This window comes from Leuciscus leuciscus (genome assembly GCF_965113295.1).
Source record: "Leuciscus leuciscus genome assembly, chromosome: 12".
Taxonomy (NCBI): Eukaryota; Metazoa; Chordata; class Actinopteri; order Cypriniformes; family Leuciscidae; genus Leuciscus; species Leuciscus leuciscus.
Window position 1 is genome coordinate 25,303,782 of NC_138736.1, and position 18,135 is coordinate 25,321,916.

Genomic DNA, 18,135 nt, shown 5'->3' on the forward strand with positions numbered 1-18,135 from the left:
TTCGTGGACAGTAAGGAAAAAACAATACCAAATGTGAATAAAATGCAATTAACAATAGGTTTAACAATAGGTTTCAGAAAACCCTGGTTCTCTGCAACATCGAGTGGATAGATCCAGCTACCTTTCTTAAGCGAGCATCGAGGCCCTGTAAGCCAGAGGATGATCATCTGAAAAGGCGGTGCTTGATCCATAATAATGAGCCTGGTAACACTTAACCAAGTTAAAATAAGTTACATAGTCAGAGATCTGAATGATATGTAGTAACATGCAAAAATAATTAAACTTAGCAGCACATACAATAATGAAAATTTTGCCAAACAAGGATATAAAGACATGCTTAGTGACATGGATAAGCAGGTCCGATGGAGTGGGGTTTGTTGTTTTTTTGGCAGCTTTCTTGGGCCTCTTGGTTCCTTTTTGGCATTAAAGTGACAGCTCCCTGGACAGGCTCAACCGGCTTTCCTGCAATACGCCACTTTTCACTATCAGGGAGATATTAAGCCACAGTGCACGCTCTCCGACCACGGAGACAGCTATAGTATGCCCGCTATCTTGGACAGCTTTGGATTGTGGAAAACAAGGTTAATAGTAATAGTATCATTAACAGTAATGGTCCCCTTCCAGAGATAGGGTGAGGAAGACCCTTTCTCTAGTTGTAGCCCCATGTCGACCAGAAGCTTGGCCTAGTAAGTGGATAGCAAGGAGGAGGCATTGAGCCTCTGACGACCAAAGCAGAGGCTTTATAAGAGACCTGATCAGGGAAAACCGGGGTGATCTCTTACCTGGCATTGGGCTCATCCTCCTATCTGTCAAGCCAGACTTGGTGCAATTGGATGCTTTCTGCATAGGTCAGGTACGGATGCCCTTCCAATAGGTGGATCTTGAACACGAGATGATTGATATCAAATACGTGTTTACTTGCAACATGGATAAACATGTTTTGTGCCAACCACAATAAGGTGGAGGAGAGAAGGCAGGAACTTTTAAAATAAACTTTTATGCACTAGAAAAACAAACGAAAGAGAATCAAACTGGAAGAGTAAAACAAACAACACTTTAACCCTCTGAGGTCGACAAACGCGCCCCCGCGTTTTGCTGGATTTTCTTCACATTGTAGTACAATAAACTTAAATTACTCCGTCATTTATGGTTATACAGAAAAAAGAAATATAAAAAAAGAATCTGTGATATTTCTACTTTTGTATGTGTCCACTTACAATCAAATCAAAACATTGTGCTTTTGTAAAATAAAGAAAATAAACAGGGTGTGCGTTCTGCCTCTCCGTCACGGTGAACTTTTTTTTCTTGAGCACGTCTATAAACTGAAACAAAACTCAGCGAATACTTGTCACACATTTATGAGCCATATACCTTTATACACATTTAAGTGTGTACTTTTAAATGATCGGATTCAAACTGAAAACAAATATTCTCTGTTTAAGTAATTTGTATAAAACCAACAGGATGTCCAGTATCTCAAACGCTTGCTAAAGAGATTCACATGCAAATCGTCCACATGGAACGCGAACGCCCTCGTTACCTCAAACACAAAACACCAAAAAACTTCACAAGTCTCTGATTTTCGTCGAGTTTGGAAGACACGTCTGAGCTTACATTGGATTTTACCCCCAGAAGAAGAAGAACGCAATTTGAAGACAAGAAAGATGTAAGGTAAGAAATTCTTACTTATTAGTTTATGGTATTGTTGCATAAACTTCACATTGCAGTTGAACTGTTGCTAGATATATGGTGAATATTATACTATTTAGACCCGTGTTTACTGTTAAATACTGTTTGTGGATATCTGCTCATATGTATAACCATAATGTTTAATATTTTGGAGCGCGATGGCGTTTGAATGTATCATATTTTGGAGCGCGATGGCGTTTGAATGTATCATATTTTGGAGCGCGCTGTGGGTTTGAATGTATCATATTTTGGAGCGCGCTGTGGGTTTGAATGTATCATATTTTGGAGCGCGCTGTGCGTTTGAATGTATCATATTTTGGAGCACGCTGTGCGTTTGAATGTATCATATTTTGGAGCGCGATTGCGTTTGAAAGGAAAAATGCACCAAACATTAGGCTTTATGTTTTTACTATTATCTCATTTCATATCATCATAACGAATGGAAACATTTGAAGTAACATAAGATAATCAATATATTTTTCTCTAGCATTGTTACTGAAATCTTTTGGAAGATTTATAGGCTGCTATAGGTTATTGTTATAATTATTTTATGCAGTACTGCACATAGCTTATGGTGTTCATTATAGTATATATTGTTGGAAACATTTGTGTGTGTGTGTGTGTGTGTGTGTGTGTGTGTGTGTGTGTGTGTGTGTGTGTGTGTATTCTGTGAATTTTAAAAAGCAATTTTAACCAGAAAAATCTAAAATGTATTCCCAAAATTGTGCAGGCCTAGTTTCTCTTGATACCAGTATGTTCACTTTTTTTTTTTTTTTCTTTCAGGGACCAGATGCAACTGAGTCCTGCTGACTTCAACATTCACATGAGTCTCTGTACATGAACATGGTAAAGTGAAAATCAAACACCTTGGAAATGAAAGGTATGTACAATGTTTTTAGGAATGGCACAAAGGTTTCTGTCTTTGGATCATTGTTTTCAATGTGCTCTTTTGTCATTTGTTGTGTATTTTTGGATTATGTTGTGTTGTAAATAAATCTAAAAGCCATTCTTTTTTAAATCTCCTCATTCTTTGTGCAAGGTTGCTCTGAATGACAGGGCCTGATCGCTCCTAATAGGGCAGTTAGGGGAGTGTCTTTGTCTTTCTCAGGTGTTGAAGGCTTACATATTCATGAGATGATCACGCCTCTTCGCATATGGCTTTCTCACACAAAACACGTCTTAGAAATTTTAAATCAATATATTGTCTTATCTGAATGAGCAGTCAGGGTGATTTTCACATAGTTTTGGAGCAAATATTCTAGGCTACGTGATACAATTTTCAAAAGTCTTGTGAAGAAATAATCAGTATGGGTTTCATGGCCTTATTTCAGTGACATTTTTTTTTTTTGTATTTTCACAAACCACGCATAAATGTCATTATCTCAAAACTACAAACTTTTACATACATGCTGCTGATATATTATTGTAGCAGAGTTTGTGCTAAATACAGTGTAATAAGACTTTAGCCATGACAATGTCACAAGTAACAGAAATAAGCACAAATGTCAGAGCATGTCAGAACACCTCCAGGGCCAGAAAACAGCTCAGACCTCAGAGGGTTAATAAACAAATTACAGCTGGTCCAAAACGCAGCAGCTCGAGTTCTTACCAGAACCAGGAAGTATGACCATATTAGCCCAGTTCTGTCAACACTGCATTGGCTCCCTATTAAACATCGTATACATTTTAAAATATTGCTGATTACTTACAAAGCACTAAATGGTTTAGCTCCGCAGTACTTGAGCGAGCTCTTAACACATTATAGTCCTTCACGTCTATTGCGATCTCAAAATTCCGGCCAGTTGATAACACCTAGAATATCAAAATCGATTGCTGGCGGTAGATCCTTCTCCTATTTAGCACCAAAACTTTGGAACAGTCTTCCTAACATTGTCCGGGAAGCAGACACACTCTGTCAGTTCAAAGCTAGACTAAAAACACATTTCTTTGACCTAGCATACACATAACACATTATAGTCTTCTATAATTCCATATTTGGCTGCATAGATTAGGCCAGCCGGAACCGGGAACACTTCCCATAAATCCTGATGTACTCGTTACATCATAAGAAGAATGGCGTCTACGCTAATATTAGTCTCTCTGTTTATACCGAGGTTTACTGCAGTCCGTCGGATCCAGGCTGTATCCAGATCTGATGAAGGACCAGCGCCTGGACGCGACGACAACGCAGTCCTGAAGTGTCAAGTAGGCTCTCCTCTTCCGCCGGATCCAGGCCATATCCAGATCCGATGAAGGACCTGCGCCTGGACGCGACGACAACGCAGTACTGAAGTGTCAACCAGTCTCTCCGTTTACTGAAGTGAGGTGGACCCCGGCCGTATCCAGATCAGATGGTGGATCTGCACCTGGACCTAACCATGACGCATCCCTGAAGTGCCAGCCTCATCAGCCCTGTGAAGGCCTCATCGACACGACCAATCTGACTTCTGACCTGTAATGCTGCCTGGATCATAATCATACACTGTTCGCTTGTTGGCCAGAGGAGAACTGGCCCCTGACTGAGCCTGGGTTCTCCCAAGGTTTTTTTCTCCATTCTGTCACCTGATGGAGTTTTGGTTCCTTGCTACTGTTGCCTTGGCTTTTGGCTTGCTTAGTTGGGGACATTTAATATTCAACAATATTATTGATCTGCCTTATTAAGGGTGGACGATGATGCAATTTTCTTCTAGAAACAAACTTTGTTGTATTATTTTTATGTTATCAATATGAAGCTGCTTTGATACAATCTGTATTGTAAAAAGCGCTATTTAAATAAAGCTGACTTGACTTGACTTGACATGGCGGACGGCAGCAGGCTCCGGTCCACGGCGAACGGGATCCTCCACTCCCTCTCGGACGGCAGCCACCCCTCCTCGACCCAGGAGCATGGTACCGAGTTCTCCGTCCCACCGAGAAGGTTCTGGCTGCAGACCTGCACTTGCACTCCCAGACCTGCACGCTCAGACACCAGTGCTTCCTCTGCAAGTGACGTCACTTGCAATCGACGCATAGTGTGGTTCGTGTTGGATTGAGAACAGCTCCCAAAATCGTTCAAAAATCGTTTCTTGCAAGTATATACATATAAATAAATATATATTGTCGCTGTCGGGCGGAAACCTTGTATGTCCAAATTTTGTCAATTTAATATTTTTTCACAAATCGATGCTATTGGTCAGTCCCCACGTGGTTCTGTTATTTTTACAAATTATTAACCAATCTAAAGTGTTGAAAATAGCTAGAGCAAATCTCTTAACTCCACTGGACACTTCAACTGTCTGAGAATCCTCATAACTCCACCTCTTCTTCACTCCGCGGCGGGACGGGAGCCTCGCGGCATTTTGTCTCCTCAGGATTAAAAGTCGCAACGATTAAGAAATCCTCGTCGAGCAACACGTAAAGCAAGCCTTAAAGGATTAGTTCACCCAAAAGTGAAAATGATGTCATTAATGACTCACCCTCATGTCGTTCCAAGCCCGTAAGACCTCCGTTCATCTTCGGAACACAGTTTAAGATATTTTAGATTTAGTCCGAGAGCTTTCTGTCTCTCCATTGAAAATGTATGTACGTTATTCTGTCCTTGTCCAGAAAGGTGAGCCACTGTAGTCACATGGACTATGTAGCAACAATGACATCTGCTTTTCGCATTAAGTAGATCATGTGATGGCAAAACACATCGTCTTTGTCCTTACTGGTTAATAATTACTCCACAAGGACCAATTTGCCAGCGCCAGTTTGGCTGGGTTTCCCCCAACCTCACAGCCTCGAGACATTCCAGAACACACACACACACACCAAAAGACCCCCCCCTTTATGTGTAACTCAGGATAAGCAATATTTAGTAAATATATGTACAATTCCATTATGCATGTGTGGTTTCTAATTTGCAGGTTTGAATTCTAAGTGTCTATCGAAAGAATTTTTCCCCCAATTTAGGGTCTCAAATAGAATCATGGTTTTGTAACCCTACCTCAGACCATAAAACTTTACGACCCAGGAAAGCAGACATTCCCAGCAGTCACGTCCCAAACGCACCACACACACCCACAGATTTTCCCTTGACTTACCATAGGACATTACCAAAATGTTGATATATTTCTGAGGTGCCTTTTATTATGACCATGTCATATTGGGGTGTCTACGATTTTGTCATGTGGTAATCAAGACTTTAAATGTGTGTAATTCTGCATATCTCCTGTAACTTCGCATTGCTACAACCTTCATGTGATGCGTTTGATGTCTTTGTAATTCTCTTAATCTAACAGAATCGAATTCCAATAGCAGAATGCAGTAATATACATTGCTTACACATTTCATATTTCTGGAACCGAAAGGCTTAAGTCAATCGTCACTGTAACTCGAGCCAGGAGACCGTTCCAAACGAACAAAGGGATCTTCCCGCCTAAGAAAATCTCGACAGCTGATTCGTCCTACACGAAGGAGGGGACGGCACATGGGACACTGATAAAAGTCCAAACCTTCAGTTTCCTCTCTCTCTCATCCAACTCAACTCAACTCTCTTAACTCTCTTCCTCGGCGCAGCGCTTCTCCAAAGGAACATCTGGAGGAGGCTCTGGTCTTCTCTATCGAGCGAGCACATGTTCGAGTCGTAGCTGCGTCCCTTGCAACAAAGACTTTAAACCTCTCCCATCCCGGGAGATGAACCTTATTTTCTGGTAACATTACATTCAGTGAGCCTTTCAAGCTTCTCGCGGCACCGGAAGGCCCAGCAGAAACAGGACACCACCCTCGCTTCCTGCATCAGCTTCAGCCTGACCAGAAAGAGCACTCGCAAGTATATTGATTCCTATAAAAGCTGTTCCAGGTGTCTCGTGAACTTAGGTTTCTGTATGTAATAATTACTAGCTTTTCCCTTCTCTCTATATCTTTCTTTCTTTCATTTCATTTCATTCTGATCACGCTATGTTTTATGTTTTGTTTCGGTTAAATGTTTGTTTGTTTGCATTTTTATGTACGTTTATATTTGTAGTTTATATAATCTCTAGTGTGTGCCATTTTATTAATAAACCCATTAATACTTTTCACTGTCTCTGTGTTTGAAAATCCACTTTATAAGTCAATGAAACTTAAAAGATCCAATTATAAGCTACAAAGCTCGATATATAGACTACTTGAGTAGTTTTAATTAATAAACTCAGAAAGTTTGATGTCCGTGGCCAGAACATAAAACTTTCTTGGAGTTTGTGAATACCCCTTCTTAACTGTAATGATCTTACATTTATTCGCTGGACGAATTAAATGTTGGTCAGACCAGTTACAGAACAAGGTAATCTCGATAATTGATAAAATAAATGTACATGCGACTTATGAATTATGACCATGAGTCATAATTATTAATATTCCCAAAATTCCCCATATTCTTGAGCTAATTCACATTTACCCAGAGTCGTTTACGTTACAACTACTTTGATGATGTCTTTATTACCTTTCTGGACAAGGACAGAATAACGTACATACATTTTCAATGGAGGGACAGAAAGCTCTCGGACTAAATCTAAAATATCTTAAACTGTGTTCCGAAGATGAACGGAGGTCTTACGGGCTTGGAACGACATGAGGGTGAGTCATTAATGACATCATTTTCATTTTTGGGTGAACTAACCCTTTAACTCTGATTTTATCTGTGTTAAACTATGATATCAGTTATTGATGTATTTTAAATGTCTACTTTTTACTAGGCTTATTATTACTAGGCTGAGAAAAAAGGGCTGTCTAAGTTACTGGCGCAAGTTAGCCTATCTTTGGATAACTCTGTGGGCCCTATCTTGCACCCAGCGCAAGTGACTTTGTACACCGATGCATGTATCATTCCTATTTTGCACCCGCGCAAAGCGGACTTTTCCCTCCACAGAAGCACGTCGGTTAACTAAGAAATACACTTGCGCTCCCGGGGGCGGTTCAGCGCAAAGAGGAGGCGTGTTCCGGCGCAAACGGTCCTTCTTGCTATTTTGCAGGTTTAGAAAACAATTGCGCCACTAACCAGGAAAAAATAGTTTAAAGTCAGTGGCGCGTTGCGCATGTTATTCATATGCTATTTTAAGGGCGCATGCTTGGCCATAATCAATGTAGCGTGTGCACAACGCGCACTTTGATTCTCTCATCTACACAGAAGCAGCAGTTTTCATTTTTGCAAATCATACATTATTACGATAGATAGATAGATAGATAGATAGATAGATAGATAGATAGATAGATAGATAGATAGATAGATAGATAGATAAACAATTTATTATAAAAGCATACATCTAGCTTACACATTTACCCAAATTAACCGAAGTTAATTTGGGTGGGTTTCTCCATTTCAATGTAACTTCTCTCTTTTACGGCCGTGACGAGAGCGTTGCTCTCCTTGGCTGTGAACCGCTGCTGGCGCGCGCCTGGCAAATCCGCCGTTACAATAGCAATCCGCTATGGAAAAAGCGCATCTGCTCTTAAAGGGAATGTGAGATGACGCTCTGATTGGTTTATTTCACGTTACGCCCAAACCACACCTATGAATAATGAAGCTACTTCAGACCAACCCATTTTAGATTTGCGCCTGGCGCAAGAGTCATTTATCCCGCCGGGAAAATAGCAACAGCGCCGAGACCCGCCCACAAAGTTACTTGCGCTTTGCGCTTTGACACTTGCGTTTCAGATCGTTAAAATAGGGCCCCGTATGTTTTTTAGACAATAACGAGTGAAAATAGTTAGGTTAGATACATTTGAGTAGGCCTGTTGTGTTAAAAATCGATAGCTGTAATGCTTCGGTGCAGAAGGAAGCCCATGAGCCACGAAGGTAAGTTTGCATTCAGATTAAGCTAATTTCCGCCTATTGGACAGCCTAGTCACCTCATCGTTTTTTGTTCTGCTTCACTTATAACTCTTAAACCTTTAAAATGGAGTTTAGGAAGATGTATGTAACCACAGTCGTTAGCTTTGGTTAACTATTGAAGCCTTTTCTCTTGTCAAAAGGCTCAACGTGACTGCCGAATTTGTGTCCGTGCAGATTAATTTCCGCCTATTTTAGACAGCCTAGTATTTTGGTATTGCATCACTCATATCTCTTAAACGTTTAAAATGGAGTTTAGGAAGATGTATGTAACCACAATCATTAGATTTGAATAGCCTTACTTAAAGCCTTATCTCTTGTCAAAAGGCTCAACGCGACCGCAGACTTTGATGAACACGTCTGTGTCCGTTCCATTCTAATCAATGACAGCGTAACCTCGTATCTCCCTGCTCCCAAGTCATAAATTTTGTATCTCCGATTAAACATGATTTTGGGGAAATGTTGTGTTAATGTTGGTACACAACAGTATATGATAGCAATATAAGGTATAATACCAACTTTAACGATACAATGTTTAATAACTCAAAAAATATGCAGATTTTTTTATTTCCTGAAAAAATAAATATTATAGCATAATATTTACTGCTGGAAACATATTTCTGGTTAATTTGTGTCAGTTGCAAGTGACATCACAGGCAGAGGAAGCGCTGGTGTCTGAGCGTGCAGGTCTGAGAGTGCAAGTCTGAGAGTGCAAGTGACAAGTCTGCAGCCAGACGCTATTGGTCCCACCTGCTGTTCAATCGCAGCAGCACCACTGCCTCGGGCAGCCACCGGCGGTCACCGCCCCTTTGCTGCCCAACCTCCTCAGCACCCCTCTCAGCAGCGAGGGCTCTCCGACAGCGTGTCCCTCCTTCTTCCCGGGTTTTGGCACCAATGTAGCAAGGTTAGTTGTTGTGGGAAGAAGGAGGAGGAGGGAACCGGCGAACTTTCACAAGCTTTAATTATAAAAAAGACAAACACAAAACAAAAGTAAGGACAGAAGCCCCTCATGGGCAACTGCCGCACACTCATAAACAAAACATAACATAATGTCCAGGCCTGGTCCTCTTTATCCTTATCCACACAACCAAAGCGTGTTTATTGTTTATTCCATAATAAATATTTGGATTCCAAACTTCACTTTGGAGTAGCTCCTGTTCTTTCTAACAGAAGAATTAGGCCAGCTACACACAAAACATCCCACAGCATGCAGTGTTTCCCTTTGCCCAGTGTTGATACTTATTGTCTTACTTTATGGTTATTTACCTCCGATATCATTCTTGGACAGTGCATCGAGTCATCCATTGCATTATCTGCCTACTGTTCATTCCACTGCTGTTATCCACTGTCAGGTGCTCTGTTCGTCATTCAACACCATTGTTGTTATTAACCTATGTCAGTCAAAATTCATGCTACTGAATCCAGCACTGTTAGTGCCATGTCAGTTATTGCCTGTTTTTGTTAGTGCCATGGCAGAGAAAAGTTTGGAGAAACACTGGTGTCACAATCATCCTGGACTCTGTTCTGTCATTCGCATGCTCAGTGCTTTAGCGAGCTGCACCTGATGCTCGTTGTTGGAGTGTATGGAGCATGATGTAAACTCTGCAAGCAAGAATCAATCCTGGCCTGGCAATTAACACTGGAATGGATACTGACTTTGCGCTTTAGTAAAGAGCTGGCTCACCAAACTTCTCCTGTTGTGACATTTGTTTCTCAGAGTGGATACCAGTTAAGTTCAAGTTTAATTCTAAGATGTGCCTATAAATATGTACCTAAGTTCTGAGTTCTGTTCTTTGTTGTAAAGACTCTGAGAATCTTTACCTTTGAATACCTACCTTAGTTGTGTTTAATGCCGCACAAAGACTAAGAAACCTTACCTGTAAATAGATATCTGAGTCGTGTTTTGACATGTGGAAGCATTCCTGCACCGTTAGCATACCCTGTGTTACAAAGATTGTGCTTGTATACCTGCTGTCACTCACCAGTCCATACTGCCTGCTTTTGTTGTCCGAATAAAGCTCCTGCAAATGTATTCATACTAACCTCCGTCTCCATAGTAGTGTTACAATTGGACTAGATGTGCACATTGGATGATGACATATATGAATTATATCGCATTTATTTTCATTTGTAGATTATTATTATTATTATTTATCTTATTTTTTTTTTGCAATATATTTGCTCCTACAATGAAGATATGAATTACTTTTTTGTGTGAAATTTGATCGTTTTTCACACCTGGCAAACTGTCACAACACAAGTTTGCCATGCACAATGGTTGGGAGACACTAGCTTACAGAATAGTTTGAGTATGGAGGGGAAATGTCTGTGACACCACTTGGTAGTCGTAGGGTACAATGGGGCTAAAGGCACACCAGGGAGAAGCCGCATTTTACTTTATTCTCTTTTAAACCACTAGATGGCAAAAAATTCACTTTTCTTAACAACCGCTTTTGATCATCTTTTGATCATTGAGCATCATGCACGTGGAAATTTGGCTGATCCTTGACGCGATCGCGGACACTAATGCAAAGTTGATTCTGAGCTAATTTGGTCTAATATTTAATGTTTTTTTTAAAAAATATTGTAGATTTATGTAGCAATGAAAATCAATACAATTATTGACATATTTTGAAACAAAGGTCTTGTTAATGATTTTCAGTTTTGTTCAAGGTAATTAAAGGAACAGTTTATCAATAACGGAAGAATATAAAAGTATGGCATTTGGGGTAAAAGGCACCCCTGCTGTTGGGGCTAAAGGCACAATAATTAACATGAAAATAATTAGCTGGCTGAATTTTCCATTTGTTGACATGACATTAATTCAAATGGTAAATATTATATATCAAGTTGGCTGTCAACCTTAGAGATAATTACTATATTTATAATGAAACCATCATATTTAAAAATTGTGTGAAAACAATAGAGTGGCCAACACCATCTGCCTAGCGGAGGATTCTAGCCCCACCCCCACAGATCCAGAGCACAGCCAGCCATCATCCCACCGCACAAAATGTTTTTTTGTTTTTTTTTAAAGAGAAAGGGAGGAAAGGAAGGGAAAAAAGAGGAAAAAAGTGCACATATTGATTGACGGTTGTATGTTGCGAATAATGTGTGTGATTTGTGTTATGTACTGTTGTATACGGGCCATTCTACAGAATTGGTGCAAAGTCAGAGTTGGAAACATCTTGAATTTTTTTTTTTTTTTTTTACAAATTTTACATGTATGCAAATTGTATAATATCCAAGGTACACTTTTCTAGTAATTGTGCAGTTAATTCTCATATTGTATTTTCAGAAAATGTTGGAATATTTTCCTTCTCCCCAAATTTGTCACTACCGAAACACAATATTAAATAATTAAAAAATATTTGTACAGGTAAAATAAATAAAGATTAAAATTGTAAGTGTAATTTATGAGATTTGTTGTATTTTGAACCCAATCTTTCTTTGTAGAAGGCATAAAGTTTATCGCAGTTTATCGTACTGATTTCAAAGTGAAGGATTCATTAGTTTGAATATGCATTGAACCAAACACTATCATAACATCTTTAGTTGATAATTCAATATACTTTATTTTTGACAAAACATCCCATGTTACGGTAGTGACTGCACATTTTTGGTAGTGACAGTAATGTTTTGGTAGTGACTACAATACTTAGTTTGCCATGGCTGAATCAGACTGTCCACATTTTATGTTAATATAAATAAATAACTATGATGCATATGTGCATCATAGTTATTTATTTATATTAACATAAAATGCAATTTCCTCATTCAGATAAATCTCCAGAACCACTGAACTGTGCGTGTGTGTGTGTGTGTGTGTGTGTGTGTGTGTGTGTGTGTGTGTGTGTGTGTGTGTGTGTGCTTACATAAAACATTAATTTCAGAATAATTTTCCTCATTCAGATAAATCTCCAGAACCACTGAACTGTGTGTGTGTGTGTGTGTGTGTGTGTGTGTGTGTGTGTGTGTGTGTGTGTGTGTGTGTGTGTGTGTGTGTGTGTGTGTGTGTGTGTGTGTGTGTGTGTGTGTGTGTGTGTGTGTGTGTGTGTGTGTGTGTGTGTGTGTGTGTTTACATAAAACATTAATTTCAGAATAATTTTCCTTTGTTCTAAGGAGTATTCAACAGTATTCAATCTCTTTGTCTTTTCACCATCATCCTGTGTCTTTTCTGTCTTTTCCTCCATGCTTTTCTGACATGTCTTTGCTCCCTGTCAGATAATTCACTGATACTCTTCAACTTTCCTTCTTCCCTTTGTTTCTTATTTCTTTCTCTTTCTTTCCTTAAGTATTCCTCGTACTTCACTGGGTCTTCCCTCAACCTCTGTTTGTATTCTCTCTGTCTCTCTGTTGTAGTTTTTCTATTTTTTTTTAGGCATGTTGGTGTTTTATGTCATTCTCCCTGTCAAGTTAATCATAGAAATGAACATTACTGACAACAACCTTACACCTAAGCTAGTATCATGGACTGCAACCTTAAACTAGAGGTACAAAATATGACCGCCGCTCAGGCCTGCACTGAGCAATTTGGCTATATTGCGTGTTTATGTATATACCTAAAAAAAGTAGTAGTATGTGCATGTCTGTGTGTGTGTGTGTGTGTGTGTGTGTGTGTGTGTGTGTGTGTGTGTGTGTGTGTGTCTGTGCGTGTATGTATGCGTGCATGTTTGTGTGTGTGTCTGTGCATGTGGATTTGTATGTGTGTGTATGGGTGTGTGTCTGTGCGTGTGGATGTCAGTGTGTGTGCATGCTTGCGTTTGTTTGTATTCCTGCATGTGTGTGTGTGACAGTATCATCCTAAACCAGCAACCCTTCGCTCAACACCACCATCTACAGGCCGATGAGTGTACAGTCACTAAATGTGCACATAAATGAATTTATTTTATACCCCCCCCCATGGATGAAATTCTACGAAACTTAGCATACCCCCAGAGGATGTCAAGTTAATCATACACATGAAATATGGTGCAGTTCTGAACATCTCAACTGAAGATAGGGGCGATTAACCCTCTGGGGACCAAAAACGCGCCCGCGCGTTTTGCTCGTTTTTTTTTTTTAGCAATGAAAATAAACACTAAATGCTCTGTTAATTTTGATCTTTCATTTTCGTGTAATACATCAATCGATCCTGTTCAGTTTCTATTTTTTTTCTGTATATTCACAATAAAAATAAAGTGTTTTGCTTTTTGACAAATAAAGAAACTTTAACATGATGAGATTTCTGCCTTCTCTCTGTCAGTGAACTCCCGTTTGAAACGCGTTCGAAAATGATCTATAACTCTGCGAAAATTCAGTCAAACAGGCAAACAGACCCACGGGCATAAAGCTTGAGATCGCAGCTTTTAAATGAAGTAATTTATATAAAAAACAAATATTATCAGCTTCTGTAATCTGTATAAAAAGAGAGCGACTCCAGTCGAGCTCATTACGAGCCATTCAAAAGTAATTTGACCACGCCCCGGAGAGCGCGTGCTATTCAAACGCAAATTCTGAGAACCATTTCAGTCTGTGAAACGCCCCCACATCAGCTGTAAACAAAGAGGCATAATATAGCCTACCTTATGGAGAAAATTTTCCGTGCTGATATGAGGAGCAGATCCCGCTGAGGAGTGAGGTAGGCTAAGTTATCCTTTCTCAAGTGTTAATGTGGAATAACGTTATGGAATAACGTTGTAGGCTTATGTAAACAAAAAGATGAATCGCGTTTCTATAATATGAATCGCGTTTCTGTGAGATGAATGAAGGGTACATATTTGTAAAGACTGTTTAGCCTAAAATGAATCGCGTTTCTGTGATATGAATGAAGGGTACATATTTGTAAAGAGTGTTTAGCCTAAATATGAATCACGCGTCTGTGTGTGAAAGAATAAACTGCTTTTACAGTTACAGTTACTGCGTTACAGTCAGGCGAAGTATGAAAGACAACATTTTGTTGACTAGATTTGGGTACAGTTTTTACTGTAGAATATACTGTCACATCAAATAAGCTTTTCTGCTCATATATATAAAATACTATTTTGTCAAAAATAAAGTCATAGACTAAGATGTTCCAATGTTGGCTATATTCAAACTAATGAATACATATGATAAAATGTAGGCCTATAATCTTTTTTTTTTTTTTTTTACAAAGAAAGAGTACTTTTTTGCAGAAATATTGCTGAAATTGTAATTATTGTTGTAATTGTAACCTTTTTAATAAAATAGCAAAACATATTTACAAGATAGATGTAAGCAAAATCTTAAATGGTCAATATAAGTCTTCTTCAAAATATATATTTTGTCCTTGCATTGTGGCTCAGTCAGTGTCACACCTGAATGAATGGCTAATTATGCAGAGTCATTATGCAGAGTGGGTGGGACTAAGGTGTAAACTACTCCTCCCCCTCGCATATTGGCTTTCCAAGCAAAACCTGTTTTACACCATTTAAATCAATGTATTTTTTTTTGTGAACGATAAAGCAAGACTATTTTCACATAATTTTGAAGCTAGAACTGAAAGGGACAACATCCATTAGTCAAAAGTCTTGTGGGCACATATTTTGTATGAGTTTTGTGGTCTTATTTCAGCAACTTTCATTTTTATTTTTTTAAATAACCACGCATAAACATTATTCTCTTAAAAATACAAACATCTACATACATGTTGCTCGCATATTATGGTAGGCCTGTTTGTGCTATATAGAGTGAATTTACACCTTTGCCATTAACATGTTTATAAATAACTGAAAAAAGCACAAATGTCAGAGCATGTCAGAACATCTCAAGGGCCCCAAAAACAGCTTGGTCCCCAGAGGGTTAAAGCAGAATAATATTGCATTTTAATTTTTTATGGGAGGGGCGCAAATCACAAATGAGTGATTATGGGCTAGGTTGATGTGGGCCCTTAAGACCAACATACCATAAAAATTTCTTCATCCTCGGTGCCACGGTTCAGGTAGTTATTTAGGAAAAACTGCATTTTTGGGGTTTGGGGGGGCCCCCGAGTGGCCCCCGGGGACCAAACGAAATTTTTCCGTAAAAGTCTAGTGGGGCTACATGCCCACCAAATGTCATGTTCCCCGGTGTTTCGGTGTCCCTGGTATCGTTGACGAAAAATTCAGTAGATGACAAAAAAAAACTAAAAAACTTTATATGACCGCTTTCGCTAGCTATGCTAGCGGCGGTCATAATAATTGTAACCTCATCACATTACAGAATTTTAACAGAATCTTGCATACTAAAACACTAAAACACTACTAAAACATACTACAGTAGTAATTATTTGCATAACTGTACTAAAATGTAGTTTATTCCTCCAAATAAAGGATTATGTGTTCCCTTTTGTCACTACCAAAACAATAATGTCACAAACGTAACTTCAAGACATGTTTCGGTTGTGACTGTTTTGGTAGTGACAATTTTAGATACTTTTGAGCCTAGCTCAAAGATGCTAATCAGCACATGGTTAGCAATCACTGGTCAGAACAGTTGAACACATATAACAACTAAATGTTATGGAATAACATCCAAAAAAGTTTTCTCAATAGCAGAAAAAATGAGTTTGGTAGTGACATTCCTTAAAGTTACACAAAGATTGTTAGACTTTAGAACACATTTACCTCAAAATGATGGAATCAATCTACTCACCATATAGCACATGAGAGAGAGGGACACAGGAATATTGCCTGATCAAAAATGTAGGGGTGTGGTTAAAATCAGTCTCAGCCAATGGACTACAACATTCACTGTTTTGGTAGTGACATGAAAATGCAGGACACGTTTTTTTTAGATAAAGTTTCATGATTTAAAAATAAAATGTAAAATAAATATTTTTTTTTAACTTCATTTATATATATATATATATATATATATATATATATATATATATATATATATATATATATATATATATATATATATATATTAAAACAAGAATGGAAAAATTCGCAAAATTTTTTTCAATATCATTTTCACAAGTTGAAATGTAGGGGTTAGGGTTTGGGACAGCCACCTCCTAATTGAAAGTAGCCCATAAATGATGATTTTATATATATATATAAAGCTTACTGATATCTTAAATATTATTGTGGGTTTCAATAGATAATTGAAGGATCTTAGTAAACATCTAATATTTTAATAATTAAATGCTTTTCAAATGTGTTTTTTGGATGAGGGACAGCAGTTTGCACCAATTCTGTAGAATGGCCCATACATGCTGCTCTTAACTAATTGCCCCTTGTGGGATCAATAAAGTTGATTGAATTGAATTGAATTGAATTGAATTGAATTGAATTGAATTGAATTGAATTGAAAATGGACGCCTGAGCCCACCGCAGACGGAGAGATTGAGCCTGCAGCGATGCATTAGCCAACACCAAGAATATGGAATGAGCCATTGCCTTAGAGCATGAGCATTCAAAAACTTCTGACCAGGGGTGTGATGCAGGTTGTGTCAGGATAGTGTTCTGTTTAGTGTTTGCTCCTGTTATTCTAAGTTGACCTAATTTCAATGTCTGTGTCCTGGGTTCCCCTGTATTTCCTGAGAGTTAAAGAGTGTTATTGTAGTATGTCTATCATTGTGCGCTTTATTCACCACAGCCACTCATGACACATACACTATAGGAGTAGTCAAAAGCAAATTTTTCTTAATGTGTGCCTTTAGCCACATTGTACCCTATACAAAATAACTGACCAATTTTTATAATATTAATTAATAATCAATGTTAATTATTTTGTAGAACTGTTGTATAAAACCAATATCACTTGCGCTGTAGAACTGAATACAGATTTATCAGTTGATGTTTAATGTAAAGTCTCTGTTCTAAAGCAAAACCATTTGAGAACCACTGACTTGTAACTATGCATCTATATTTCTCCATGTATACTTGTCAGAATGTTGATTCTCTTACCCTTTCCTGGGTTTTCGGTCAATTTCTTCCCCTCAGTGGACACACATTCATTCCTCTCCTGACCCTCCTCTTCATCCTCAAAAACACAAAAAGATTGATTAGAGTTAAAAGTTTTAGCTTCCATTCAGTAAATGCAAAATTTTTGACAAATATATATTTTTTGTAATTGCTGGAAAAAGATTAGCAAGTTTAGGTACTAAACAAAACACTATTGAAACAATTGAGATATATTCATTATAAAAATCCGTTACACTTTATATTAGGTGTCCTTAACAACTAAAAAATAAGTACAATATACTTATTGAGTTCCTATTGTATTGCAAAACACTTGTGCTGCTACTGAGGTCGGATATGGGTCAGGTTTGGCGGTATGGTTAGGTTTAAGGATGGGTTAGGGTGAAAGGGGTTGGCTTGAGAAAGCCGGACCAGAGAGTTTGAAGAAGTTAAAAGTAGTTAGAAGTTTAAAGTAGTTAGAAGTTTAAAGTAGTTAGAAGTAGTTAGAAGTTTAAAGTAGTTAGAAGTTTAAAAGAGAGAAAGATTACGTATAAAGAAAGAAAGAAAGAAAGAAAGAAAGAAAAGATTAGAAAGAAAGAAAGAAAGAAAGAACGAGAAAGAAAGAAAGAATGGTGGATTAGTTAGTTAGAAAGAAAGATGGACTAGTTAAAAAGAAAGAAAGAAAAATAGATTAGTTAGAATGAAAGAAAGAAAGACTGATTAGTTAGA

The 18,135-nt window shown here is 38.3% G+C and overlaps 1 protein-coding gene across 1 annotated transcript in view; it reads right to left on the reverse strand.

The window, feature by feature from the left end:
* Positions 1 to 18,135, reverse strand: part of LOC309510685 (SH3 and cysteine-rich domain-containing protein 2-like) — a gene marked incomplete at its 5' end in the record, with an annotated part of 61,396 nt that overhangs the window by 14,494 nt on the left and 28,767 nt on the right. The window contains one exon of the mRNA XM_082185558.1: positions 17,413 to 17,488. Coding sequence (XP_082041684.1) covers positions 17,413 to 17,488 — 76 coding nt within the window. The remainder of the gene's footprint in view (positions 1 to 17,412; positions 17,489 to 18,135) is intronic.